Below are 23,526 nucleotides of genomic sequence, written 5' to 3' on the forward strand. Positions count from 1 at the left end.
TAGACAATAAAAGTAATTTATTAACACTGTTATTCACCTTTTATATTTACAGTGCATTTTAAAGATCTGACCTGTAGAACACTGTATAGATCAAATATTAAATGTACATGTGTTTGCATAAAGTTACGTGTACTTGGAGACAGCCTCTGTCAATGATTCCCACCTGAATAAGAAAACAGGAATATGGACATGAACCTGATGTGCACAAATGTGTAGCAGACACTGAAAATGATTCTGTTAGCATAATCTTATTTCTTTATCGGTTTAATTATACCAAAAATCAAAGTCTAGCATAGTACCGAAAGTAATTGTATAGTGGAAATACAAGTTTATAGATATATAATGTATTTTGCTGTATTAAAAGCCAAAATTGATTGTCACTATCTTTACTACAATGATGTATCAAAGTCACAGTCAAACAGTTAGATTAAAGTTTGAATTAAAGACTTTAATATGGTATTATTCAAATTCTGATAATAAACCCACATCCTTATTTCTTATTTCGGATTCAAGTGTCATAAATTGCATATTTATTTAAATTACAAAAATAAATAAATAGATAAATCTTACTCTACATATTATTTGTCATATTTAAATGGGTTTTTAAAGTTATATATTTTTCCATGTTATAAACACAACAAACTAAATTCCCTCTGTTTCCAACAGTGGAGACAGAAATCTCAGACATGGCAACTAAAGCTCAAGCTAGGGATATGGTAAAGGACAACTAGCAGCAAGTTGGGGAAGGTGATATATTTTTTAAATATTGTGTGAACTGATGCACTAAGTTCCTTATGTAATCTAACAAATAGAAATAGTGTTGCTGCATGGGATTCTCAGTTGAAATGCAATATATTCAAATGTAAATAAACCCCACAGCTTTGGTTAAACCATCTCCTTGCTGACTCAACACTCTATAATCTCTCATTACATATTAAAATACATATTACTATCATAAAACAGTTAACACATTGAAGGGATTCTCTTATATTTGAGAGATGATGGAGGTAACTGATAAAAATACAGACATCAAGAAGTTTTTAGAATTACTAGAACATAAAGTGTGCAGGCCGGTCCATGTTGACTTCAGTGCAGCAGAGTGATGTTTGCGGAAGAGTCAGCGAGACATCATCCGCACAAACTCTGTGAAGAAAAACATATGTGGCTGTCTTCAGAGATGGAAAAGAGAAGGAGGATTTGACCTTAACCTGTATTGGTCCCTCTTCTTCCTTTGCTTTGCATCAACATTCTTTTAAAATCTCTACCACCGCTGTATAATGCAAGACATTTGACCTCAAATCCATATCTGGTTCCTGTCTTTGAGGACATTTCCCCCCTTTCCTTTACTTTATTCCCTCTATATTTTGGTTCTTGTTGCTTTCTTGCCCAAAGTTTATAACTCACCTTCGAAGTCCACCTGTCCGTCCCCATTGAGGTCCACATCTCGCAGGATCTCGTCGATCTCTCGGTGGTTGAGCTGCTCCCCCATCAGCTTCTTCATGGCTTCTCTGAGCTCCCCAAGGCTGATCTGTCCATCACCATCGGAGTCAAACTAAGAAAGTGTAATAAATAAAAAGCTGAATGCATTGAAGTGGAGGATATCCACGGAACTGTAATGCATAACACAGTTATATTGCAGACCTCTTTGAAGGCGTCCCTCAGCTCCTTGACTCCAATCATATCAGCGGTCTCTGCCAGCATCTTTGGACCCATCAGTTCCACAAAGTCCTCAAAGTCCACTCTGCCACCACCTGCAGGGCAATAACATAAATACACAATGACAGACATATTTTCACATTTCTCCAGTATTAGCATCGCTACACTGGCTTCCAGTTAAATCTAGAATAGAATTTAATAAAATTATCCTCCTCACCTTCAAGGCCCTTAATAATATAGCCCCTTTTACCTTAAAGAGCTGTTAGTACCTTATAAACCCACTAGAGCACTCCGCTCCAAGAATTCAGGCCTACTTATCATCCCTAAAGTCTCTAAAAGTAGAGTAGGAGCCAGAGCTTTGAGCCATCAAGCTCCTCTTCTTTGGAATAATCTACCACTTTCAGTTCGGGAAGCAGACACCATCTGTTCGTTTAAGAGTAGGCTCAAAACCTTCCTTTTTGATAAAGCTTATAGTTAGAGCTAATTAGTGCGGCAGAACGTGACTTGTTCTATTTTATGACACACAGAGCTTCTTTTTCCAGATTCTCCTTCCTCTTCTCCATCCCTATCCCCCTTCCCCGGAATCCCTTTGCTTTATCACCCGCAGATCCAGGGCCTCTGTGGCCTCACCATGGATTGCGGTTTGTGGATCGCGCACCGGGGGTCGCGGTGGTGGATCCAGTGTGGCGGATTCTGTGTCATGTGGGCTGATCTTGGTGCTGGTGGCGGACCCTGTGTCCCGTTGGCATTTGGTACGGGCGGTGATCCAGGACCGCGGTGGTGGCTCGTGGTGGGTCCTGATGGGCGGCGGTGGACGGTGACTGAGGTCTGGAGTGGAGTCTGGTCTGGATGGTGGTCCTACTGGTTGCTGACCATGGACTGTGCTTGCAGCAGGACTGCTTGGCATGTCATGTTGGGGTTGTCCTTCGGGACGTTTACCCTCATCAATGATGCTAAAACCTTTAATCATGATGATGTTTTCCAACACGTGGCATCTATTACACTTCTGTCCGTCCAGGGAGAGGGATCCCTCACATGTGGCTCTCTCTGAGGTTTCTACGTATTTTTAACCTGTTAAAAGGGTTTTAAGTAGTTTTTCCTTACTCTTGCTGAGGGTTAAGGACAAAGGATGTCACACCCTGTTAAAGCCCCATGAGACGAATTGTAATTTGTGAATATGGGCTAAATAAATTAAATTTGATGACACAATTTGTAACATACAGTGGGTGTCTATGGGGGTTATAATGTGGGCGTTGATGCCACAGCTCTACGAACTCTGCATTATGGTAATAGTGCGAGCATTTAACATCATCAACACCAATTAAATAGCACCAGGCTGTCCTGCACAAACAAGCTTAACCTCCAAGTTACTGCCTGTGGAGAGCCAGATTCTTGGATAAAACTTGGTGACATTGGCTAAATTCATTCAAATTCTTATTCAATGATAGGATTCCATATTCCGATGAGACCAATGATACCTGGTAACATTTTAAGTTGTGATAAAAGTTTTTAGAGTCATAGATTCACTAAAAGTTTATTTAATATATTGAAATAAAAACTTTTTTTTCCAGTTGCGCTTTCGTCAAGGTCCTTGATCAGTGAGTTATTTTATTGTCCCTCTGACAGTCCCGTTTGTGAATGTATGGCTTTATACATAATGTGTAACAGCATACTTACAATCTCTACATAGTAATAAGTATACACATAAGTAAAATCAATAGCAGTAATCCTGTTAATATCATTACTAATGCTAATAATGTAAATATAACAGCAGGTACAGGGACAAGCAGATATTTTGGGCCCTGTATCAACAACTCAATTACAACTTCCAAACAATCGATATCTGGGATTGTGCACATGTGCATGTGTTCATGCAGGACTTACAGATCTGCTGGCTGAGTTCGATCAGTTCCATCTCTGTCGGCATGTATCCCATTGTCCTCATGCACTCCCCAAGGTCCTTACAGCTGATGAAGCCATCCTTGTCTTTGTCAAACTCCCTGAAGGCTTCACGCAGCTCTGCGGATGTATGTGTGTGTGTGTGTGTGTGTGTGTGTGTAAATAAGAGTGAATAAGTGAGAAAACAAGGGCAGTATTGATGGTCTAAATGTAAACTGTACACATTTTATACAACTCACCCATACTGTCGCCTTTTTATGTGAATATAAACAAATTCAGTTTGTAGAAACATGGGACATGCAGTCCAGGTGAAAATGGGTCTTATGTGTTTTATTCAGTGCCTCTGAACTGGATCCGCGAATGTGAGTCTGGAGGGGGAGTAGGGGTCTGCCACCATGATCCCAAGCAATGCTCTGACATGTATTCGTCTTGAGTTATGTTCAGAGATTCAGAGGTGTGAAGAGAGGTGCAAAGGTGCGGGATTCATTAAAATAGGACAACTCAAAGCATGTTGTTGGTATTTTAGTAGAAAATGTGTCTTGGACTCTGCAATAACAAATGTCTCACTAACATATCTGTTACTGATGCAGTGTCAACCTGTTTTATTAGGGATTTTATCATCAGCTCCTTATCTGTTATCTACTTCTAACTGTCATGGATAAAAGAACTGATTTTAATATCTCATTATGCTTTATCCGCTCTAGGTAGTTGAAAAACAGAAACTAGATAGGGAAGGACAGATCTCTGGGTGACAAATTGACATTAATATTAAATTGTTGCAGCACTTTTAAAGTACATTTGTTAATCTATTAATCAGGAGACCCCAAATCTATAAAGCATTGGTAAACAATATACCTTCAATAAACCATATCATTTATGAACCCTTCATTGTATAATTCAAAACTCCTTGTAGGGGAGTTAAAATTACATATGACGGTAGCAACTTATTCTGTTGTGTGCTCTGAATGTGAAAGTGTGAAAAAAATAATCCTTAACTTTGATTTTAGTGAATTCAAGTGGGATAAAATAACTTGGTGCACACTGACATTCAGGAAGAGGATGAATAAAGATGTTTTTTTTCTGCCATGTGCAGCTCAACAATTTGTCACAGTCGAAACCACGGGTTGGGAGAAAAGCAGTTCATGAAGAAAGCAGGGGAGAGATGATGAAGTGGGGATTTGGATTAAGATTTGGCATTTTCTTTACCTTCCATTTCCTCTGGTCTCAGATCTCTGTCCTGCGATAGGTGCGGATAGAAGACACAACATAAATGGAGAGAAATGGACATCCAGTCAGGCAGGTTACAAACAAACAGTTTGATCTCACCCTGAATATTTCATATATTCAGCCACAATAACAAATCAGGCAGGACCATAGAGGGCAGGACACATTTTTGGAACATCAGCTTAAAGTGTTTCCTTCACTCCTTTTCCGTGAAGCATTTGTCGTTCCATGTTCATCTGCCCAAGCGGAGATTCTATTACAGGATTATATGGTTTTTGATCTGACTGACCCTAATATCATTTTAGACCTGCTACACAGTCTGGTTGTTCAATCTCATTTTGGAGAAGCTTTAAGAGTCTGCTGAGCATACGATATGTGTTACACAAAATCTTGCAGATGCATGATGACAATACAAAGAGCTTCCTTTTTTCTTCTTTCTCTCCTTTTCAACCACAGAAATAAGGCACACGAATGCATGCGTGGAACAAAGCTGGTGAAATGATTTATATGTTGGCAAATTGCTGAGAAACCAAAGAAAGCCACCACCACTTAAAATCAGTACATTCATTAAATCAAATTGTACAAAGGGAGTTAAAAGATAAACACTTTTCACCCGCAGCCCCTGTTTATGGTTGAAGTTGAATCTGCTTCATAATGTGTTGGCATCAACAAAAGGTGATACCAGGCTAAGTAAGTTCACAGCATGTTCTGCAGGGCTGTAACATCATCAGCAGAAAAAATACATGCCTGGATTAAGGGATGTGAGGGAGAGAACAGTGGCAGGGAGATTACAGCGGTAAAAAATTGTATTATAAATCACTGAGGCTCATCACTATTTAATTTCCCTATCTACTGCCGACTTTTTTTCATCTGCACCTGCAACTACAAATACAGTCTGACCTGCTCTTGTTGAAACAACACCTGCACCTGCTGAACATGCAGCAAACACACATCGGCCATTTTTTGCTGGATCTCACTTTTGCTACTATTTACAACTGTCAATCTCAATTGACCCTCCCTTCTTGTAACGTAAAAACCATCCATGAATGCACAGTGCTTCCTTCTAGCTTCTTAAAGTAGGGCTTGGAAATCCTGGAAAATCCATTTCACATTTTGGCCCTACCCCTTGTTTTCGAGGGTCATCTTGCCCGCTGAAACGGCCATTCAAGAAGCTGTTACATCATCAGTGGTCATCGCAAAAACCAGACAGGTCATCAGTAGTCGATGTAAAAAAAAACAGGATTATCAGGCAGAAAAACATCGCTAATGCCATCATGCTAATGCTAGCATGCTAACACTAGCGCGATCGCAATCTTTCTTTTAAGGTTGTTGTGAAAAAAATATCATAATACATTGAAATGATATTAAGATATTAAAATCATCATCATCATTTTTTAATCCTTATATTGGAGAAAATACTACATTTGTGGGTCTCTCTCCCAGCTTGCCGGTGATTCACAGGGCATTGTGAATCACCGGGCACTGACTGACTCGCTCCCTAGCTTCTGGTCATCGACTCTACTTCAGTGGTGTTTGTCACTCTGGCTTGTGAGGACTCTGGTCATGTGCAGTGTGCGCACAGGCAGGCAGCTAATGACTAATGGCTGACCAATCATTTCAGTCAGTCAGAATTTAATTAATTGCTGTGTTTAAAACAGTCCTGTGAGGGACACAGACCTGTTTTTCAGACTTTTTTTTCACAACTCTAGTCAGGCTATGGCTATTTGTTTATAATAATAATTTACCAACCCGAAGACCTGTATAGCTTTGTGAGAAATTGTAATCATGGTTGGTTAGCCTCTTACTACGTACCATAGTATAGATGAATTAAGTTTCTCAGGTGCTGCTTTTGTGTTAAGCACTTTTGATGCCAGTGTGTCCAATTATGTAGCATTGAAAATGTGTGAGCTTATTGTCAACAATACCAAGTCACTCAATGTGATAATGTATCTCGATTGTCATTCTGATCTCATCCATCTTGTTTGTAAGAGCGGGAAGTTTGCGAGGAAAAGGCTCGCGATTGCCGGTCTGTACAGGTTAGCCTTTAGCCGAGCCTTGAGTCAAGCCTTTGGCCTAGCACGTCGCCTGGCTCGCTTCCCCCGCTTCCTGTTTCCTCTTCTTCCACCTAAGCGTTGGCTTTTCCAGCCTGACTGCCTTAAATCATTGCTCTGACCACGCAGGTGATCTGCGTGTCGGCTTCAGAGATTAAGAATAGTTTCTAGAAAAAAGTCAATTTTACCAGTACCTCTAAATTTCATTTATAATTATATCTTCTTCGCTAAAATCTATTGAAAGGGGTTAAGGCCATATGGAAATTATATTTGGGAAAAAATATCATTCTGACTTTTTGACAGAATTCTGAAATTTGCTGCAAGGTGAGGCTAACTTTTAGACTCATATTTATCGTACAGACATGAAACCTCTCTGAAGAAAACAAAAGCAAAATTTCTCAAATCATTTGAGAAATTTCTCACCTACGAAAATAGCATCAGGAAAAAAATACACTGACAAAGGCCAAAATACTGATACACTTTTTTTTCATTAGAATTAGATTTATTTTAAAAAGATCTATCATAGTTATGTCAAAAATTGTTTTCACCATTCTCCTCTGGACTCAGCTCAAGGACTTCTTAACCCTCAGGAGCCTATAGCTCAGTAAGTGACCTGTGATCAGTGACTACACCACCACCTTAATGGCTGTCTTCAATTAGCCCTGTGTGCATCTCAGTCAGGAAATCACTCTGTTATCGCTCTCCGACATCTCTACCTTCTCTGCATGACGCATTCATGTGGAATAAGAGGCGCACGTGATATCTCAATCACCCTTGGAAGATTGGATTTATGATCTATATTTTATAAAACTGAGGTCAGTCCCTCAGTCATTATAGAGAAATCTTATAAATACCAATATTTTTCTCACAGCTCAGGACTCATGTAGGATGAATCGTATAAGTAGGTTATCCTTCTTTCTTTCTCTCTTCTTTCTTTCTTCATTCCTTCTTTTAAAAATGACTATAAAGCAATGATCTTAGACTGCCTTTGTGGATGGTGAATGTGGTGATGTGCTGGAATGAAAGGGGTCGAGGGTGGTCGTTGGAGGTGGAAGAGGATGAGGTGGTTGGTATTACCAGAGGGAAACTCTGATTGGTGGAGATTGGAGGGGAAGGGTGATTAAGTGATATTGAGCCTTCACCTTGCTTAGGACAGTCAGGGCATGATCACATTAGACGAGTTAAACTGGTTTATGGGAGATTTGAGATATAATTTCTCCGTGGGGTGTGTGTGTGTATGTGTGTGTCTGTGTGTGTGTGTCATACATACAAGCTGGCTCTGTGAGAAGCCCTGTCTAAGGAAGATACAAGCAGGCCCCACTATGTTGTGCAGCACGTTGCAGTTCTTAACCAGAGCGCACAGGGGCTCATTAAACTCCCGCTCGCTGCCTTCTTCATCCTCATCGTCTGAGTCCACCTCATCGGCAGCATCCAGGTCCCCCAACATGGCGGCAGCCAATGGGGAGCTGCTTCTTTCTAAGGGTGACACCCCCTTAGAGGAGGGGAACCAGATAAAGTTACTACTTAATCCACTGACAGTTATAAAGTTTATAATTCAAACCTCAATTTCTTACAGTTAAAGCAGCCAGATGTAAGTATCGAGTTATTTACTGTATAATCTATATAATCAACCAGATCCATTTGACAGGCTGTTATATGACTAACTTTCAAATAAGATGTTTGGAGTTTATAAGCTGACATCAACAGAACACAACATCAATATCTTAATCAATTCAAACAAACTGGAACAATTTGCCCAGCTAAAATCAGCTGAATTATGTCTTACCTTCTTCCTTTTACTGTTCTTTTTAGACGCCTTGTTGATGTTTCCCATCACCCTGCCTTCTCTCTCTCAATGACTCCCCCCCTCCCCTTGCTCCTTGTTTGTCCCCACACTTCTCTTCACGTTGAAAGCTCACATAAAAGTCCAAACTCCACTCTACATCCTTTGCATCTCATCGGCCTTTCACACCCCGGGAGGCAGATGAAAACGACTCCACTTGACACCACTACCACGAAAAGCGTCTCCTCTCGGTGCGCATGCTACAATCCAAGGTCCTATTGGTCCAGTGACAGACAAGGTATGGGCCTATGATGTCGCATCCAATCCTGAACTGCTCTAGGTCGCCGGAGGCTGTCATGATGAGCTTTGAGATGTGTAGTGGGATATTAGGGAAAACAGCGGCAGGGTGCAGGGGATTGGCGGGGCGAGTGGGGTGGTTCATATTTGCACTGCCCCAACCTGCTGCTGCCAGAATCTGATTGCATGACTCAACCATTTTTTCTCTCCCTATTTCTCTCCTGCTGCCTCTCTCTCACTTATGAAAAAACGCATACTACACACACGCATGCACACACACACACACACACACACACAGTTGTGTCTCCAGTGAAAAATGTCCATTTGAAATCATGCCGGAAAGTGACAACTGGCCAAAATGTCCTACCTTTGCCAAACTGTCCTCAATCTGTAAGTTCAAATAGTCAAGCAGGTCCTCACAAAGCTGTTAGCACAAGTGCATACACACACGCACACACGCAGTTCTGGCAGGCTAGTCATTTGGAGACCTTAAGCACGATGTCAGAGAGGCGGAGAGGAGATGGTAGGTGGGATGGATTAGATAAAGTTGGTCCAAATTCAAGGGATCACTCGTGGTGAGAGGGGAGTAACATAAACAGAAAATATGTGTTTGTGTGCGTGACAGAGAGAGAGCGAGAGAAGAGTAGGCGATGGTAGATTTATGGATGGAGAGTTGGCTGCCTGTTTAATCCCTGGCATTTCAGATTAGAGAGAGTTATGCTGTCAGGCCATGGCAATGTGCGCTTGAAGCAGGAGAAGTCGACAAAGGACATTTCAATTAGATCACATTAGACTGTTAAAGAAAGGAACTGGTGACACTGGAAACAAGTTGCAAATAGAGAGGGTACTCAACTAAAAATAAAGTAAATATAATATATATAAAAAAAAAAAAATTTACTTAATTCCAGCTACAGGACATGGTTTCAGAAATACTAACATCATAACTTAAAATAAGTTTCAAAGAAACTTTTTTAGTATCCCAAGAAACCAAACTCTTGTACTAGAGTATTTAAACGTATTTATTGCTTTTATCAATCTGTTTATTTATATATTATTCCATCTCTATAGTATAATATGGTGCAAAGGTATTTGATTCCTAAAATATAAAATCATTTTATTATTTTCTATGAGCAGTTACAATTCATATCAATCTCATACGCATCTAACTTTCAATTTATTTCAATTTAATAAAAATCACAAATAAAAAACATTTTCTTTAGTAATTCATCTCTTCAGTCATGTATCCTGTTACAATAATCTTGGTCTCTTCTCCTTGCAGAAATAATTATACAAAATTTTTCGACTTAGCATTCAAAACTGAACACGTTTAATATATGTGTAATAGTATAATGTAAGGTATAATTTATTTATCTTTGTATCTGGTCAAATTCAGCACAGTATGTAACATAATATATATGATATATATAAATGTCCCTCTGTGTTAGCAGGAAATATTGTTTTTGATGGGTCCACATTCACATTTCTGTCCACCACAGTGTCTGTGTCTAATAAACTGAAGGCTGGTTATCACTTGCCACAATAAGGGAGCTGCATTATATCCGTTACTTCTGCCAATGAGGTTATGTTTTCATTGCATCTGTTGCTTGTTTGTATGTTTGTCAGCAGGATTAAGAAAACTGCTAAAGAGATTTCCACAAATCTTGGTGGGAAGATGGGACAGAGGCCAAGAAGAGAACCCATTTAATTTTGCTGTGGATTCTGGACAAACTGAAATTATTTGATCAATGTTTGAAACATTGTAAATGTTTTTCTTTAAGATTTTGTCCAATTTCTCAGAGAACATTTCAAGGATCTTGATTAAATAAACATCTATGAGTTTGCAATTCCATGTAGATCCAACAAAAAACGTTTGTATATGACCCCAGCAGTGTCGTCCAGTTTATGTTGTGTATACCCATTTACACTGTATAAATGATTGCTATTTCATATTTTGCTCATGTTTGTATTGTATATTTACTTAGTGCTATTCCTACTAATGTCTATATTATAGGAAGTATAGAACTAATAAAGGACAATTGTATATCATTTGTCTAGCTATTTTTTTTTTAAACACAAAAAATAAAATTCCAGTGGTAACCTTTTGATATTGATTGGATTAGTCCTTGATCACATAGTTTAGGATAATTTCCACAGCTGTCTGCACAATTTAATACAACACATCAAACATGCCCCTTCTAAATGCTTGTGTGTGTGTTGCTGCCTGTTGTATGTTGCTGGTCGTGTGGTACAGCGTGTGTATGTGTGTGTGTGTGTGTGTGTGTGTGTGTGTGTGTGTGTGTGTGTGTGTGTGTGTGTGTGTGTCAGAGATTATTGCAGTATGTGTAAGGCCAGTGCTCTGAGCGCCTGCAGCCCTAATCCTCCACAGACAGTTTACAAAACTATCATGTTTTCTCCCTCTTCATTTCTTCACATGTGTGCGTGTGAACATTCATCTGTTTTCAATGAGTTTATCTGCTTTTATTGTTTCATGCATATTACTATTTCTCAGTTGATGTTACAACCTCATTTGTATTGCAGATCTTTCCACATTGCTGCTCTTATTCTGATTTCTTTCTTCTGGTTTCATAAAGGGTTAGGCTGTTACACACTCACATGCCTCGCTCTGCTTTACTCTGTGACTATATCACCAGCAGAGGGGAGTCAAATTCAAATTACTGCTGGTAAAAATGACCGCTTGTGCTTAGCTGTAATATCCACGATCAACCAACAGATGTCATCCTAATGCTTTAGTGTTATAGACTACCGCCCCTCATTGCATTTTCATATTAAATATTTCATCAAGCAAAGCAGAATAGATCAAAGATGTGCAGCAGTGAGTCTGACGATGTTGAAGTAGAAAACCCTGATTTTAAGACACAACTCTCCACCTGACCCTGCAGCCTGAACCCTCTACGCACTTGAAAATAAAAAAAGAAAAGAAGTTCCATGGAGAATCGGTTAAGTAGAGGGGATAGAGAGTGATTATATGACTTGCGACAAAGGATTTGAATTCCACAGTGTCTCAGTTATATAATGGTATGTGCCTTATCCCACTATCCCAGCTGGACACGTACAGATTAGCGAGTGGAAGCTTCAGTCCTGGATTTTTTTCTCCCTCTCCCTGCTCCCTATGATATATATCATGCACATACAGATGCTACTACAGATGGCTTCAGGTGGTATTAACTGGAGACCTCCTGCACAAATACATAGTTACTCGTAAAACAGAGTTGCAAATAGAGAGGGTACTCAACAGAGAGAGAGAGAGAGAAAAGCGGAGCAGAGCGTTAACGCCCTGCCTTGATAAACAGCCTGGTGTGAACTCAAAGCTTTGTGACTATGAAACCAAATACATTTGGGCGCGAATTCATGCTCCGTCCATTGACAACAACAAGCACACCAGATGCCTGAAAGACAAGGATGGAGGAGAGGCCAACAGAAAATCCCGCGCCAGTAAACAACCCCATGGACTCTGTCCAAAAATCAGGATTATTGCGTGCCATAGCACACTTACAGCTCTGTCCGGTCACGTCAAATATTTTGGATGTGATGGGGGTGTGTACATGTGTACTTTCATGCTCACATGAGCGTGCTGACATACAAATATATATTGCATAAACTGTAAATCAGTTGATATGAGGTAGATGGGCTGGCCTACAAATGACAGTACGCAGACATTCCCTCCATCTAAAAACTGAGAGCATGTTTGTAATCTATATTCTTATACTGTGACTACACACTAGTGAGCTGCAAAGTATCAGTGTCATCAGACTGTGGGCAATATTAGTACCATAATCCCAGTGCATTAGATCGGTAATGACACTGTCATGTGTAGTATATGAAGCCTATCTGACATCACACAAAAATATAACATGCTCAGCCCTTCATTAAGGATCCATACATCGAACAATGCCTTCTGACCTTAAATGTCAGCTGATCTCTGGACTCTATAGGTCCTATCTGCTAAGACATTTCTGTAAGATCCTCTGTAGGTAAGTGGATCAAGTCAAGGTGAATGAAGATGAACCCAGCAGAGAGGAGTTGTGACCCGACCACGGCCCACCGCACACAGCGGAAATCCCCCCGCCAGAGCCACACATATATGTCAAAACGCTTCCCACAAAGGTCACTGACGGTGCCATCCGTTTATTATCTGTGCCACTTATCATCTGAAGGTCACAGGAGGAGTAACCACAAAGCCACTCTCTCTAACATTGACTGGAAATCAAATAAAAAACAAGCACATGATCCACTCTCAATGTAAGCTATTTGCATATTCCTTTCCTATGTGCTACATTGGAATTTATACGAGCACAAACATGTGTGTGATCCTCCACTGACAAAAGTACAACATTTCGAAACAGAATGACTCAATGGTAATGCAATGAAAAAAAATGAGTTGCATCTTTAAGTTTTAAAGATGTCACAATGACAAATATACCCTTCCTTAAAGACTCACAATTCACTCATTGTACTTATAGTGGACATTTTTTGATTTAATGGAGCATCTTTGCGTCTTTCAGCCAGTTATATTGATTTCTCGTCCACAACTTTGAAAGATTTCTTTTCACTCTATATATTTTCCAGGGTTAGGGCAACACACAAACACATTAGAAAGTAGAAATAGGAGAGCAATTAGAAATCAGCTCCAAATCAACTCTAATACCGCTGGTAGTAGTAGGAATGCATTTAGCAGCTAAAGAGCCACATGTGCTTTAAAAACAGAAGCAGATCTCAACTCAGTTTAGAGCAAAATCTGGCACATTTTCTATTTGAGAGTTCAATGCACTATTTAGCATCACTTTAGAAAACAGACGTGTGAGCATGAGCCAGAAAAAAAGAATCTGTATAATCATGTATGTGATATTATTTAATGAAACCTGGATCAGACCTGAACTTTGATTCAAATTCCCAAACTAACTGTGTTGGCCAAGAGGTAAAATGAAGAAAAAGGACAGAAACAGTCAGTTTAATGTGAAATCGTTGAACACGTGACCACATTTGGCCGTCTGGACTGTCCCACATTCCCTGCTCTCATTCTCGTCCACTTACCCAGTCCCAAAAGGACGATAATGCCTTTTGCACCTGTCCAGATTTTGTTCATGCATTTTCATGTGACCTAAACGTTAGATTTGAGTTTCCTCTGAGGTCCTGGAGGTCCTGTGGATTAGAGATTCTCTGTGATAAGTAGGATGAAGGGATAGAAAGTCACAGAAATGTTTGGACTGCGTGTTCTCTATTTTCATGCATGACAATGGGACACAACTGTTCGTGCTCCGACGGCCCCAGTGGTAATAGTCCATCAACAAACCCACTTTTTAATCTGTCCACTAAATCTGCTCCTGTTTTTTTAATGTTGCCCTGTGTGCATTGTCTCCAAACACTGAGGTTTAACAATAATAATTCTGATCATGGCACTGTTACTTTCTCGTGACTGCATCATTGCATCAAATATTTTAATGAACGTATTCATAATTTAAAAGGTAAAATATTGGGGACCATTCTCATTCATTTGCTTATGCTAGATAAAATGAAACATAAAAATGTAGGTACATTTTAAATTCAAAAATTCGCTCCAATGTTTGTGTGTGTGTGTGTGTGTGTTAGTGGGTTTGTGTGTGTGTGTATGTGTTTATATTTGGTGTGGTATTGAAACTTATAAAATTATACAGCCTAGAACTCCATCAGGCTGTCCGAAGTAGTTTGACATTGGATCCAGCAGAGGGCGTTCATTGAGAGCTTGACCTATTGCATGCCCTCTTGACCTATTATTAAAGTAAGTCAGTAATGTTACGTTGTTTTGGTATGAAAATGGAGGAAGCAAGATAAGCCGTCCCGAGCTGACAATCTTGACATGATCGGAGAACCACCATAAACAGCAAAGAATTAATGGGACGGTTGAACTGTTGCTGCACAGACATGCACAGGCACACTCATGCAGGTAGGGAAATTTAGCCTCTGCTTTTGACCCATCTGGTGCAGGACACACAGAGCAGTGAGCGACCATGTACGGCCCCTGGGGAGCAGATGTTGGGGGAGTAAGGTGCCTTGCTCAGGGGCGCTAGACAGGGTAGGGAGAATCCTCTTGGATTTTTGGACAGATTAATCCAGGTTCGTCTTTTTGTTGTTTCTCCGTGGAGTCGAACCAGAGACGAACCAGAGACCTTTTCTGCCCATAGTACAAGTTTCTGCCACTAGACCACCATCCACCGCATCACTCGACGGGCTCACCTGTTTTCGTTATCGAGCCAACTGAGGCAGTTGAGGAGCAACCACAGTCATGCGAGGCTGTGACATGAATGGGCAGGTATTCAGACTATTGTGTTATCGAAGTCGTTTGAACTTGATTTTGAGGTGACATTTAGTTGCCTGTGTGTGCTGTGACATGCAAGTGCCTGAGGCTCAAGGCATTGAAATGAAAAGAGAGAGAGAGAGAGAGAGAGAGAGAGAGAGAGAGAGAGAGAGAGAGAGAGAGAGAGAGAGAGACTATATTTAATAATATAATTCAGTCAGCTTGGGTTAGTTGTGTCTATTATAGGTAATTAGTAATGATGATACACAATTTTATACACAGTTCTTGTAAAAACTTTGAATTACCACACCTTACTATTATCAAGAGATTTCACAATATTCACTCATGAAATATGTTGGGACAGATTTTTTTTACATACAAATCTGGCAGGATGATTTAAAGGCATATTTGTATTTGTTTGGCACTGATGACTAAGAACAACAGACATATTTGTTATTGTGTCCAACATGATACAACATGTCATTTCTTGACCTGGTTAATTACAAAGAACCGCTCCGGTTACTAAATTCACCAGCATATACTGCAGGCAAGCATGGACGCAAACATATGTTTCCCACCACATTTGTAAAAATATTATCTAGTTTTGCATGTACTGCTGCAGTTATTGTGGCGAGGAGGAGACGGCAGAAAGAAGACGGTGAGAGCGTATATCGTCACACCAGATACAGTGCTGACCCGCGGCCTGAGTGTCGAGCCTGAGCGCTCGTGGCGTAGATGACACAGCTCTCACCTCTGGCGCAATATTGGTCAGAGGCCTCTCTTCCATCGGCCCCTCACCTGTTTTATTTGCAATATTTTCCTTTTGTCCTTCTTCTCATGTCCTGCGATCTTCTCTTAATTCATTGGTTGCACTTCTTGTTTTACCCACAGTATTAACTCTCTTGCAGATACTCTCCCACATCGCGCTTCTTTGAATTATATTGATATTTCTTTGCTGGAGCTCAAAAACATGTTTGTTTGCCTCTTCCACTAACACCTCCAATTCCATAGCATTAAATTCCGCTACGCGCCTGTGGTCACTCTCCTCTCAATTTTGCTCCATGGTGGAAAACAGTATCGCACACAAAACACAAATTTACATACTACTGCCTCTACCATGTTTGCACCTATTATCATTTAAGCAATCATTTTGAGTAGATCACCCTTAAAACGCCCATTAACCAAACATGCAAGTAGGAGAGAGAATCCCAGACAGAAGAGGAGAGAGGAGAAGATGGTGGAACAGGTGAAAACACTCAAAATATGCATGTTTCACAGGGACAGTATCCTTTGGTATCATCCAACAATGAAGCTTGTCCTACCACCTATGTGCCTCACGTTTGCAATAAAAAAGGAAGTTTGTTCAAGTTGTTTACCCGCTTAATAGCAACTAGCTTGTTGCTGTGTATAAACTGACTATTAAGCCATGTTTTGTATATAAAAGGAAGAAAAACGTCGGAGTAATTCCAATCGTGGATTAGCCTGCAGGTCACTGTGCTACATGAGTCTTTACTTAAAAACAGAATAAATCTCTCACTGACACTGAATCATTCATTAACACTGTGATGTTTTTTTTAATATTGGAAATATAATCATGTTTTTCCCAGTTAAGATTGAGAGCATTTTAAAAGTCCGTCAAGTTTCTTCTGCAGGACAAATGATGAGTTTGGTCCTCTTGAGCTGTAATCTCCTCTTACGCCACAATCAACCTCTTCTCTATTTCTTGATGATATCCAGCCGTCCACTGCTACGCTGCCCTCATCCCAGCCCTCCCTCCTTCAGTTTCTCATCATTCTCTCCATCTGCTGCTCACTGTGTGGATGACTCATCTGGGCAATGACAACAGGAGGTTAGAAAAAAAAAAAAAAGACAACAGAGTGGGGCCTCTTTTTCTTTTCAGTGGACACTTTATGAATCCAGCGTAACTGTGGACAAACTTCTTAAATATAACACATGTGCTTTCAACACGTATTTGCTCTCTTTGTCAGGCTTTTCAGCTTGTATGGCAGTTATTGCAGTTTATAACGAGAATGGCACAGTCCCTTTATGAAACCACATTTAACATTTACTAGATCTGCACCAAAATGCACACACTCATTTCTTCATCAAGATCCACGAATGATTCTCAGAGACATCAACAAAATATTATGCAATTGAAGAAAATGAGAAAGAAAAATCCTTGCACATCCCCCTGACCCCAAGCTGCACCCCAAAATGGCATGGGAATTGGTTGAGTAGTTTTTGCGTAATCCTGCTAACTAACAAACAAATGGGGAAAACATAACCTCTTTAGCAGAGGTAATGATAACAAAGTCAGGTTTACCACTCTAATTCTCAAACTGCTTTGGCCTACAACAGTTTTATTTAAATGAGATATCACAGGCTCAGGCATGTCGTGTCAAAACAGCAGCATAAAAACTACCCTATGAATAACTTTCATGTGCAGTAGGCTGTGATTAGTGCACCTCTCTGTCCTTTTCTCATAAACACACATGTTTCTACTCATAGTGAGGACACTCATTGACATAATACATTCCCCCACCCCTTACCATAATCTTAATCAACCAAACTAAATGCCTAAGCCTAACCTAAACTTATCTTACCCGAACCCAAAAACCAAGTCTTAACCCTCAAACATTGAAAAAATGAGGACAGATCAAAGTGTTCTCCCTTTCCAAAGATGTCTTCACTCTGTAGGGTCTCTGCTCAAAATGGTACAGGAAAACACACATACACACGTGTGAGGGTACAGGTCCCTATATGCCCTGGCTCAGTTATGTGCATTACAGAACACCAGGCACACATCTCTCTGCACCAGGACTACAATGTCTAGAGAGCAAAAATGTGGTCCTACACATGTTGACAACAATATTGAAATAAAGTGTTTGTGTGTGTGTGTGCGTGCGTGCGTGTGTGTGTGTGATAAGAAATTTAAGAGAGTACCTTTGCCTTTTGCGAAAAGTGACTGTGAACCGCTTGAGGGCAAATTTCCTACAAACACCTTTGGGATGAATCAGGGACAGCTGCTCTTGTGAAACTTTTAAATATTTCAGATAGATTGATAAACAGTGAGGCAGGACATTTTTGGGGCACCACTCATGTTTCCTTCAAGCTGCTGCATGCCAACCGGGACCACAGATCAAGTTCTGATAGGGACCATACGCAACCCTCAATCAAACCTTTTACACTACTTCATAGTTACACACCTTTACAGTTAGGCACACAGAGACCGGTTATACAGCTCAACAGTACGGTTCCGGAGGTAAAAATCCCATTATCTGAACAGAGATTTTGATCATCAGCCATAATATTTTAACCATCCATGATAGACTTAAACACAAGCTACAAGATTGTGAAACGATATTTAATTCTCCTGTAGAAGCCACAAGTCCGTATGATATCAACTGTGTCCGAAGGAAAACATTTTCAATGGGCGATATCAAGGTTGATCACTACTGTTCGTAGGGAAATATTTTCCACACCAGCGAAAAACTGATTGGCTTTTATCAGTTAATCTAGTGTTACATTACGTTTACCACAAAACAAACATGATTTCACTATCTAACATGTTTTTTTGGAGATGAGGAAAAGATAACAAAAGGTGAAATTCACTACATAACCAGCACTGGCAGTCGCTGGACAGGGATCAATCATGAGGGTTTATGGGCCCTTAAAAAATTATTCTTTACACAGTCTTGTTCCTTTGCCTTTTTTCTATTGTTCAATATTAAGTTTCTCGATATCTAATGTTTATGACCATGATTCTCGTAGCGTGTTAGCTTGGTTCCTGGCTTAAAACTCTTTTATAAGGATTTTATTAAACATCAATGGAGAAAGTAAAATTTACTCCTGGAATCAGTGGCGTTCTGAAAGTGGGCACTCACTGTCACTCTATACTCAACACAATCTGAAGCCTGTCGTCCACACAATACTGATTCAAATCCACTTATACTATAGATAATATTGACTCCTCATCCAAACGTATGTTCTTTGAAAGAGAAAAAAACAGCATCCTTCCACACTTATCCCATCTGTTGGCTCTGGTTTGCATTTTGAGCACACTCAACATGTTCCTACAGACAGAGACAGACTGTGTAAAGCTTATGTGTCATATAGAAGGTCACAGATTAGAGTTTGAGAGGCTGCTGCTCTGATGATCTACTCACAGAGTGATTATTCTTTATGCATGTTTCACTCTGACTCATTCAAAATGAACTTCCCCCGTTCTGCTCTTTCGGCCGTTCGCCAGCTTTTGGACTACACTGTGACTTGTGGTCTAAATGTGCTTCTCTGGCCTGAGGTGTCTCAGGTGATTGAGGCAGAGACCTCAGAGAAAGGTTGGCTTTTGAAAATCGAACGACATGTTCATCTTCATGTGTTTCATGTGATCTTGATTTGTAATGAAATTCTAAAATGTTCACATGTTTGCAAACACGGGCACAGAATGTTGTCATAATTTATTTTGTTCTTTGCAATGCTATTATATTCTCATATTTTGTTGTATCGTATAAGCATAGTTCTTAAGAAGACCTAAGAAAAAAGTTAAATAAACAAAATTGTAAAAAAGATTTTGTCATGTTTAAAGGTGCCCTGCGGAGATTTCTTTTTAGCAAACACTCCTTTATCTCACAATTTTATTTATTAATTTCACATATGAAACCGATAATCGATGAGATTTCTTTAATTCACAACACCATCTGCATATTTATTACAGTAACCATGATGACACAGGTCCAGTCAGGGGCACTGCTAGACATGTTGGCCGGATGAAAGAATATAAAATCCATTTGATGACTCGTAGTATAATAATTTATAGACTATAAATTGGGTAGTGCTAGTTTCCTAATACTACTACTACTAAACTACTAACATAATTTTATCAGTTCTAATCAAAATTTTGGTCAATATGTTTCTAAAGTCTATCAAACACCAGTAATGCCCTGCTGGCTCTAAACACCTCTGTAAAAGACACAGACCTCATCATACCCTTTTTTTTCAACTCTGCTTGTCTCTATCTGGCTGCATGGCTTGAAGAGGGCTGTGGCTCTTAGGTATCCATAAGGTACAAAAGCTAAATCTGTCCTTTAATAGTAGTGACATAATAATAAAGTTATCATAATACAGTTACAATCTGCTGCCTGGAATGAGCTGGTCTACTTCATCAGTAGCAGTGGTTGATTGGAAAATATAACAAATCATAAAAAGTGGCAACACCCCTTTACACCAGATGAGCTGTATTTCCTTGTAATAGTCCTATGTACTAAAATAGGAGTAAATAAAGAAGTTGTGAAGACGTGCATCTTCCGCTCCTGAAAATATTTCACAATAAAAAAAAGCTTTGAGAAATGGGAACCGAGGGTATTGCAAACATTAATGTTTGTTAATATATATTTATCAGATAAACATAGAAACTGTGCTAAAAGATCATTTTCACTGTCCATGACCGCGCACAGGCAACATGTCAAATCTACCTGTACTAAGTCGCTCATTTACTGCAAAGCAAGCAGCATGATTCAGTGTATCTACGCAAGACTGAGCCATGCAATGAATAGAGAGAGTTGATCTCTCGAAAAGGCCCTTCTAATAAGTTAAACCTTTTTCATTGATTTGATCAAATTTGAATTGCATTAACAGCTCATAAAAATAATAATAATGAAAATAATAATAGAGTTTAAGCGATTCCCCCTTCCCTTTATTCAAGAGTGTGGGCTTTCAGTTTGAAACTACCACTGTAGTTGTCAACAACTCCACATTAAATCAAGCAAGGATCAGACTTATGTTCACAGGCAAACACTCAAATGTGCTGATAAGTTCACTCTCACAGTGAGACTCTCTCAATCTGTCATTCCTTCATAAGCACTTGATGTGGTGGAGTTTGCTAGAAGTACGTTTGTCAAACAGTGTCCAAAAGGTTGATGCCATCTTCAGGTGTGTGTGTGTGTGTGTGTGTGTGTGTGTGTGTGTGTGTGTCTGTGTCTGTGTCTGTGTCTGTGTCTGTCTGTCTGTCTGTCTGTCTGTCTGTGTGTCTTAGCCAATTAGTACATGCTAAAGATGGCATACATGTCATTTTAAGTGCACTTACACAAACCTCCCTGGGCTGTGATGCCGTGCTCAGTAGCCTACCTGCCCAAAGACAGAGTCCACGATGGGTCGCAGCCTACTCCTGTCTCCCTCTTGCAGCCAGAGGTCGTCAGGATTTCCCACGGGGGAGGACAGACTCATGGTCTTGGCCTTTTGCTTCGGAGGCCTCTTTATACTGGCTGAACTCCATCGCCGGAACGAATCGATCTTCTTCTTGATGGAGCCCTGGAACAAGCAGGATGAAGATTCGGCAGAGGTTGAAATGCAGGTGGAGAAAAGTTATTTCACACAAAATAGTGGTTGGACAGAATAATCAAAGAAAAGAAAAAAGAAAGGAAACTAAGTGACAGATGATTTATTCATGCAGCAGGTTTTATGATGAACAGAAATGTATTTCACTCACTGCACTCTCCAACATAATTTGAAAGCAAGGATTTTGTAAAAACAGTTGAGTTGAAGAAGCTGCTGCAACACAGGTAAGATAAAGACGTCTTGTGTTCAAATAGCATTGACACAAGCAATATTTAACATTTCATCTAAGTATCATAATGTAACAACTTAGACAGGATTCTGCATTGTGGTTGTAACAAGTTGACAGTTTCAGAAAAAGATTGTAACTGATGTAAATGTTCTTGCACCCGAATAATCCACTAAAATTGACACTGTGTTAAAATAAACAACTTAACACAACAATTTCTTTTTGAAGAGGTCCATACCAGTCAGGCCTCAAATGATAAACCCTGTGTTGCTACACAACAACATGTTGAGTATGTAACTGGAACAGTGGCAGGATTTAACACAATTCAGTTAATTTTTGTGGTACACGTCGACTGACCTTCTTCATTAACTTCCCATCTTGCGGCTCCACGGACGATACGCTTTTCACATCAGTCATCTTTGCAGCCCAGCTTGCACGCACGTCCTCTCTCTCACGCTCTCTCTCTTTCTCGCTCTCTCCCTCCTGTCACACTCTGGTCCACTCGTCCTCTTTCTCTGTCCCTAGAGCATCTGACACTGGTTGATAATCTGAGGCATATCTCCCACTGTTGTTGCTCCTCCTCATCTGACTCTATCTCTTTCATCCCTCCTCCTGCATCTGAATCCATCATTCACTTTTTTCATCTCCCGGCTTGTTGCCTTCTCTTGACTCCATGAAGACACACCTGGGAATCGATCTTGATTCGGTCTTTTTAACATCTTGGTTTGCATTAATATAGCAGCACATGTGTGTGTGTGTGGCTGTGTGTGTTTTCTAGCTATCAGTCATGTCGTGTTGACCTAAATCTCTTCTCACAGTCACAGTATTGGGACTTTTCGTCCTTATGGGAACCAAAAGCAGCTCTCCATAATGTCAATCATTACATTTTAAGGTGAAGACATGTTTTAAGGTTAGGTTTAGGATTAGGTAAATGTTTGGGTTACAGTTAAGTCTCCAGGAAATCAATATGAGTCAATGTGATGTCCGCTTAAGTTATGGAAAAACAAATGTGTGTGTGCACATTTCAGCGTTCACCATTGAAAAATCCTCCAATTGATGAAAAGTCAGGTCAAGCGTTGAAAATGATGACAGTTGTGCACACACACTGTTTCTTTTTGAGCTTGACACTATTTTCTGTCTATGTATACGACATCTCCCGTAATCCTCTATTCATTTCTCTCTCTCTCTCTCTCTCTCTCTCTCTCTCTCTCTCTCTCTCTCTCTCTCTCTCTCTCTCTCTCTCTCTCTCTCTCTCTCTCTCTCTCTCTCTCGTCTATTCTGATGCTTATGTACTCTCGGCCTCAATCCTCTGCACTTTATAGTGTTCCCCATTGTTTATTACATCCACCATATGGCCCTTGTGCAGTGCGCGTACTAACACAAAGACTTAGCACACATCGCTGCACGTACAGCATGATGTATGAGGTGTAGGATAATACTCCTGCTTAGGTCTGATGGGACATATGCGTCTGACATGCTTTTTCCTAAATGAGAACATGTAGGGCAGGAAATGTAGCAGTACATTAATAGCTAAGGAGGGTTAAATGAGGAGCCGAACAAGAGTCAACAGGTAGGTCTAAGGAATGTGAAGTGTGAGACGGGTTCAAGTCTGTGGTATGTCTCACACTGGTGCAGTTTTATTGATTAAGTGATGTTTAATTCGTTTTTATAAGTGGCATGCTTTCACTATGTTCAAGTGCAAATAAACTTTACTAACAAGACCTTTTTAAATGCCATAGTTGTGTTGTCTTGTTATCGGTCATTG

The 23,526-nt window shown here is 40.0% G+C and overlaps 1 protein-coding gene across 3 annotated transcripts; it reads right to left on the bottom strand.

Moving 5' to 3' along the window:
- On the bottom strand, positions 1-22,292 carry cabp2a (calcium binding protein 2a). 3 transcript variants are annotated; one of them, XM_062388620.1, is made up of 8 exons: positions 8,617-8,985; positions 8,101-8,322; positions 4,762-4,792; positions 3,541-3,675; positions 1,642-1,751; positions 1,405-1,552; positions 1,075-1,143; positions 1-1,041 (listed from the first exon to the last, which is right to left on the bottom strand). In XM_062388620.1, exons 1-7 carry the CDS (start codon positions 8,662-8,664, stop codon positions 1,118-1,120), a joined length of 720 nt encoding a protein of 239 aa, XP_062244604.1. In that variant the 5' UTR covers positions 8,665-8,985; the 3' UTR covers positions 1-1,041; positions 1,075-1,117. The 3 variants fall into 3 exon arrangements, with proteins under 3 accessions (XP_062244604.1, XP_062244605.1, XP_062244603.1); XM_062388621.1 differs by lacking the exons at positions 8,101-8,322; positions 8,617-8,985 and adding exons at positions 21,326-21,508; positions 22,119-22,292 and having other exon boundaries at positions 1-1,143; XM_062388619.1 differs by having other exon boundaries at positions 1-1,143; positions 8,617-8,984.
- Positions 22,293-23,526: the final 1,234 nt, after the last annotated feature.

This window comes from Platichthys flesus, chromosome 5 (assembly GCF_949316205.1).
Source record: "Platichthys flesus chromosome 5, fPlaFle2.1, whole genome shotgun sequence".
NCBI lineage: Eukaryota > Metazoa > Chordata > Actinopteri > Pleuronectiformes > Pleuronectidae > Platichthys > Platichthys flesus.

Excerpts from the sequence above, each read along its gene's own strand:
- cabp2a (XM_062388620.1), bottom strand. The coding sequence starts at position 8,664 with ATGGGAAACATCAACAAGGCGTCTAAAAAGAACAGTAAAAGGAAGAAG. Across the intron at positions 3,676-4,761 it reads GAGACCAGAGGAAATGGAAG|AGCTGCGTGAAGCCTTCAGG; the intron begins GTAAAGAAAATG and ends ATACATCCGCAG. Across the intron at positions 1,752-3,540 it reads CGAACTCAGCCAGCAGATCT|GTGGTGGCAGAGTGGACTTT; the intron begins GTAAGTCCTGCA and ends ATTGCCCTGCAG.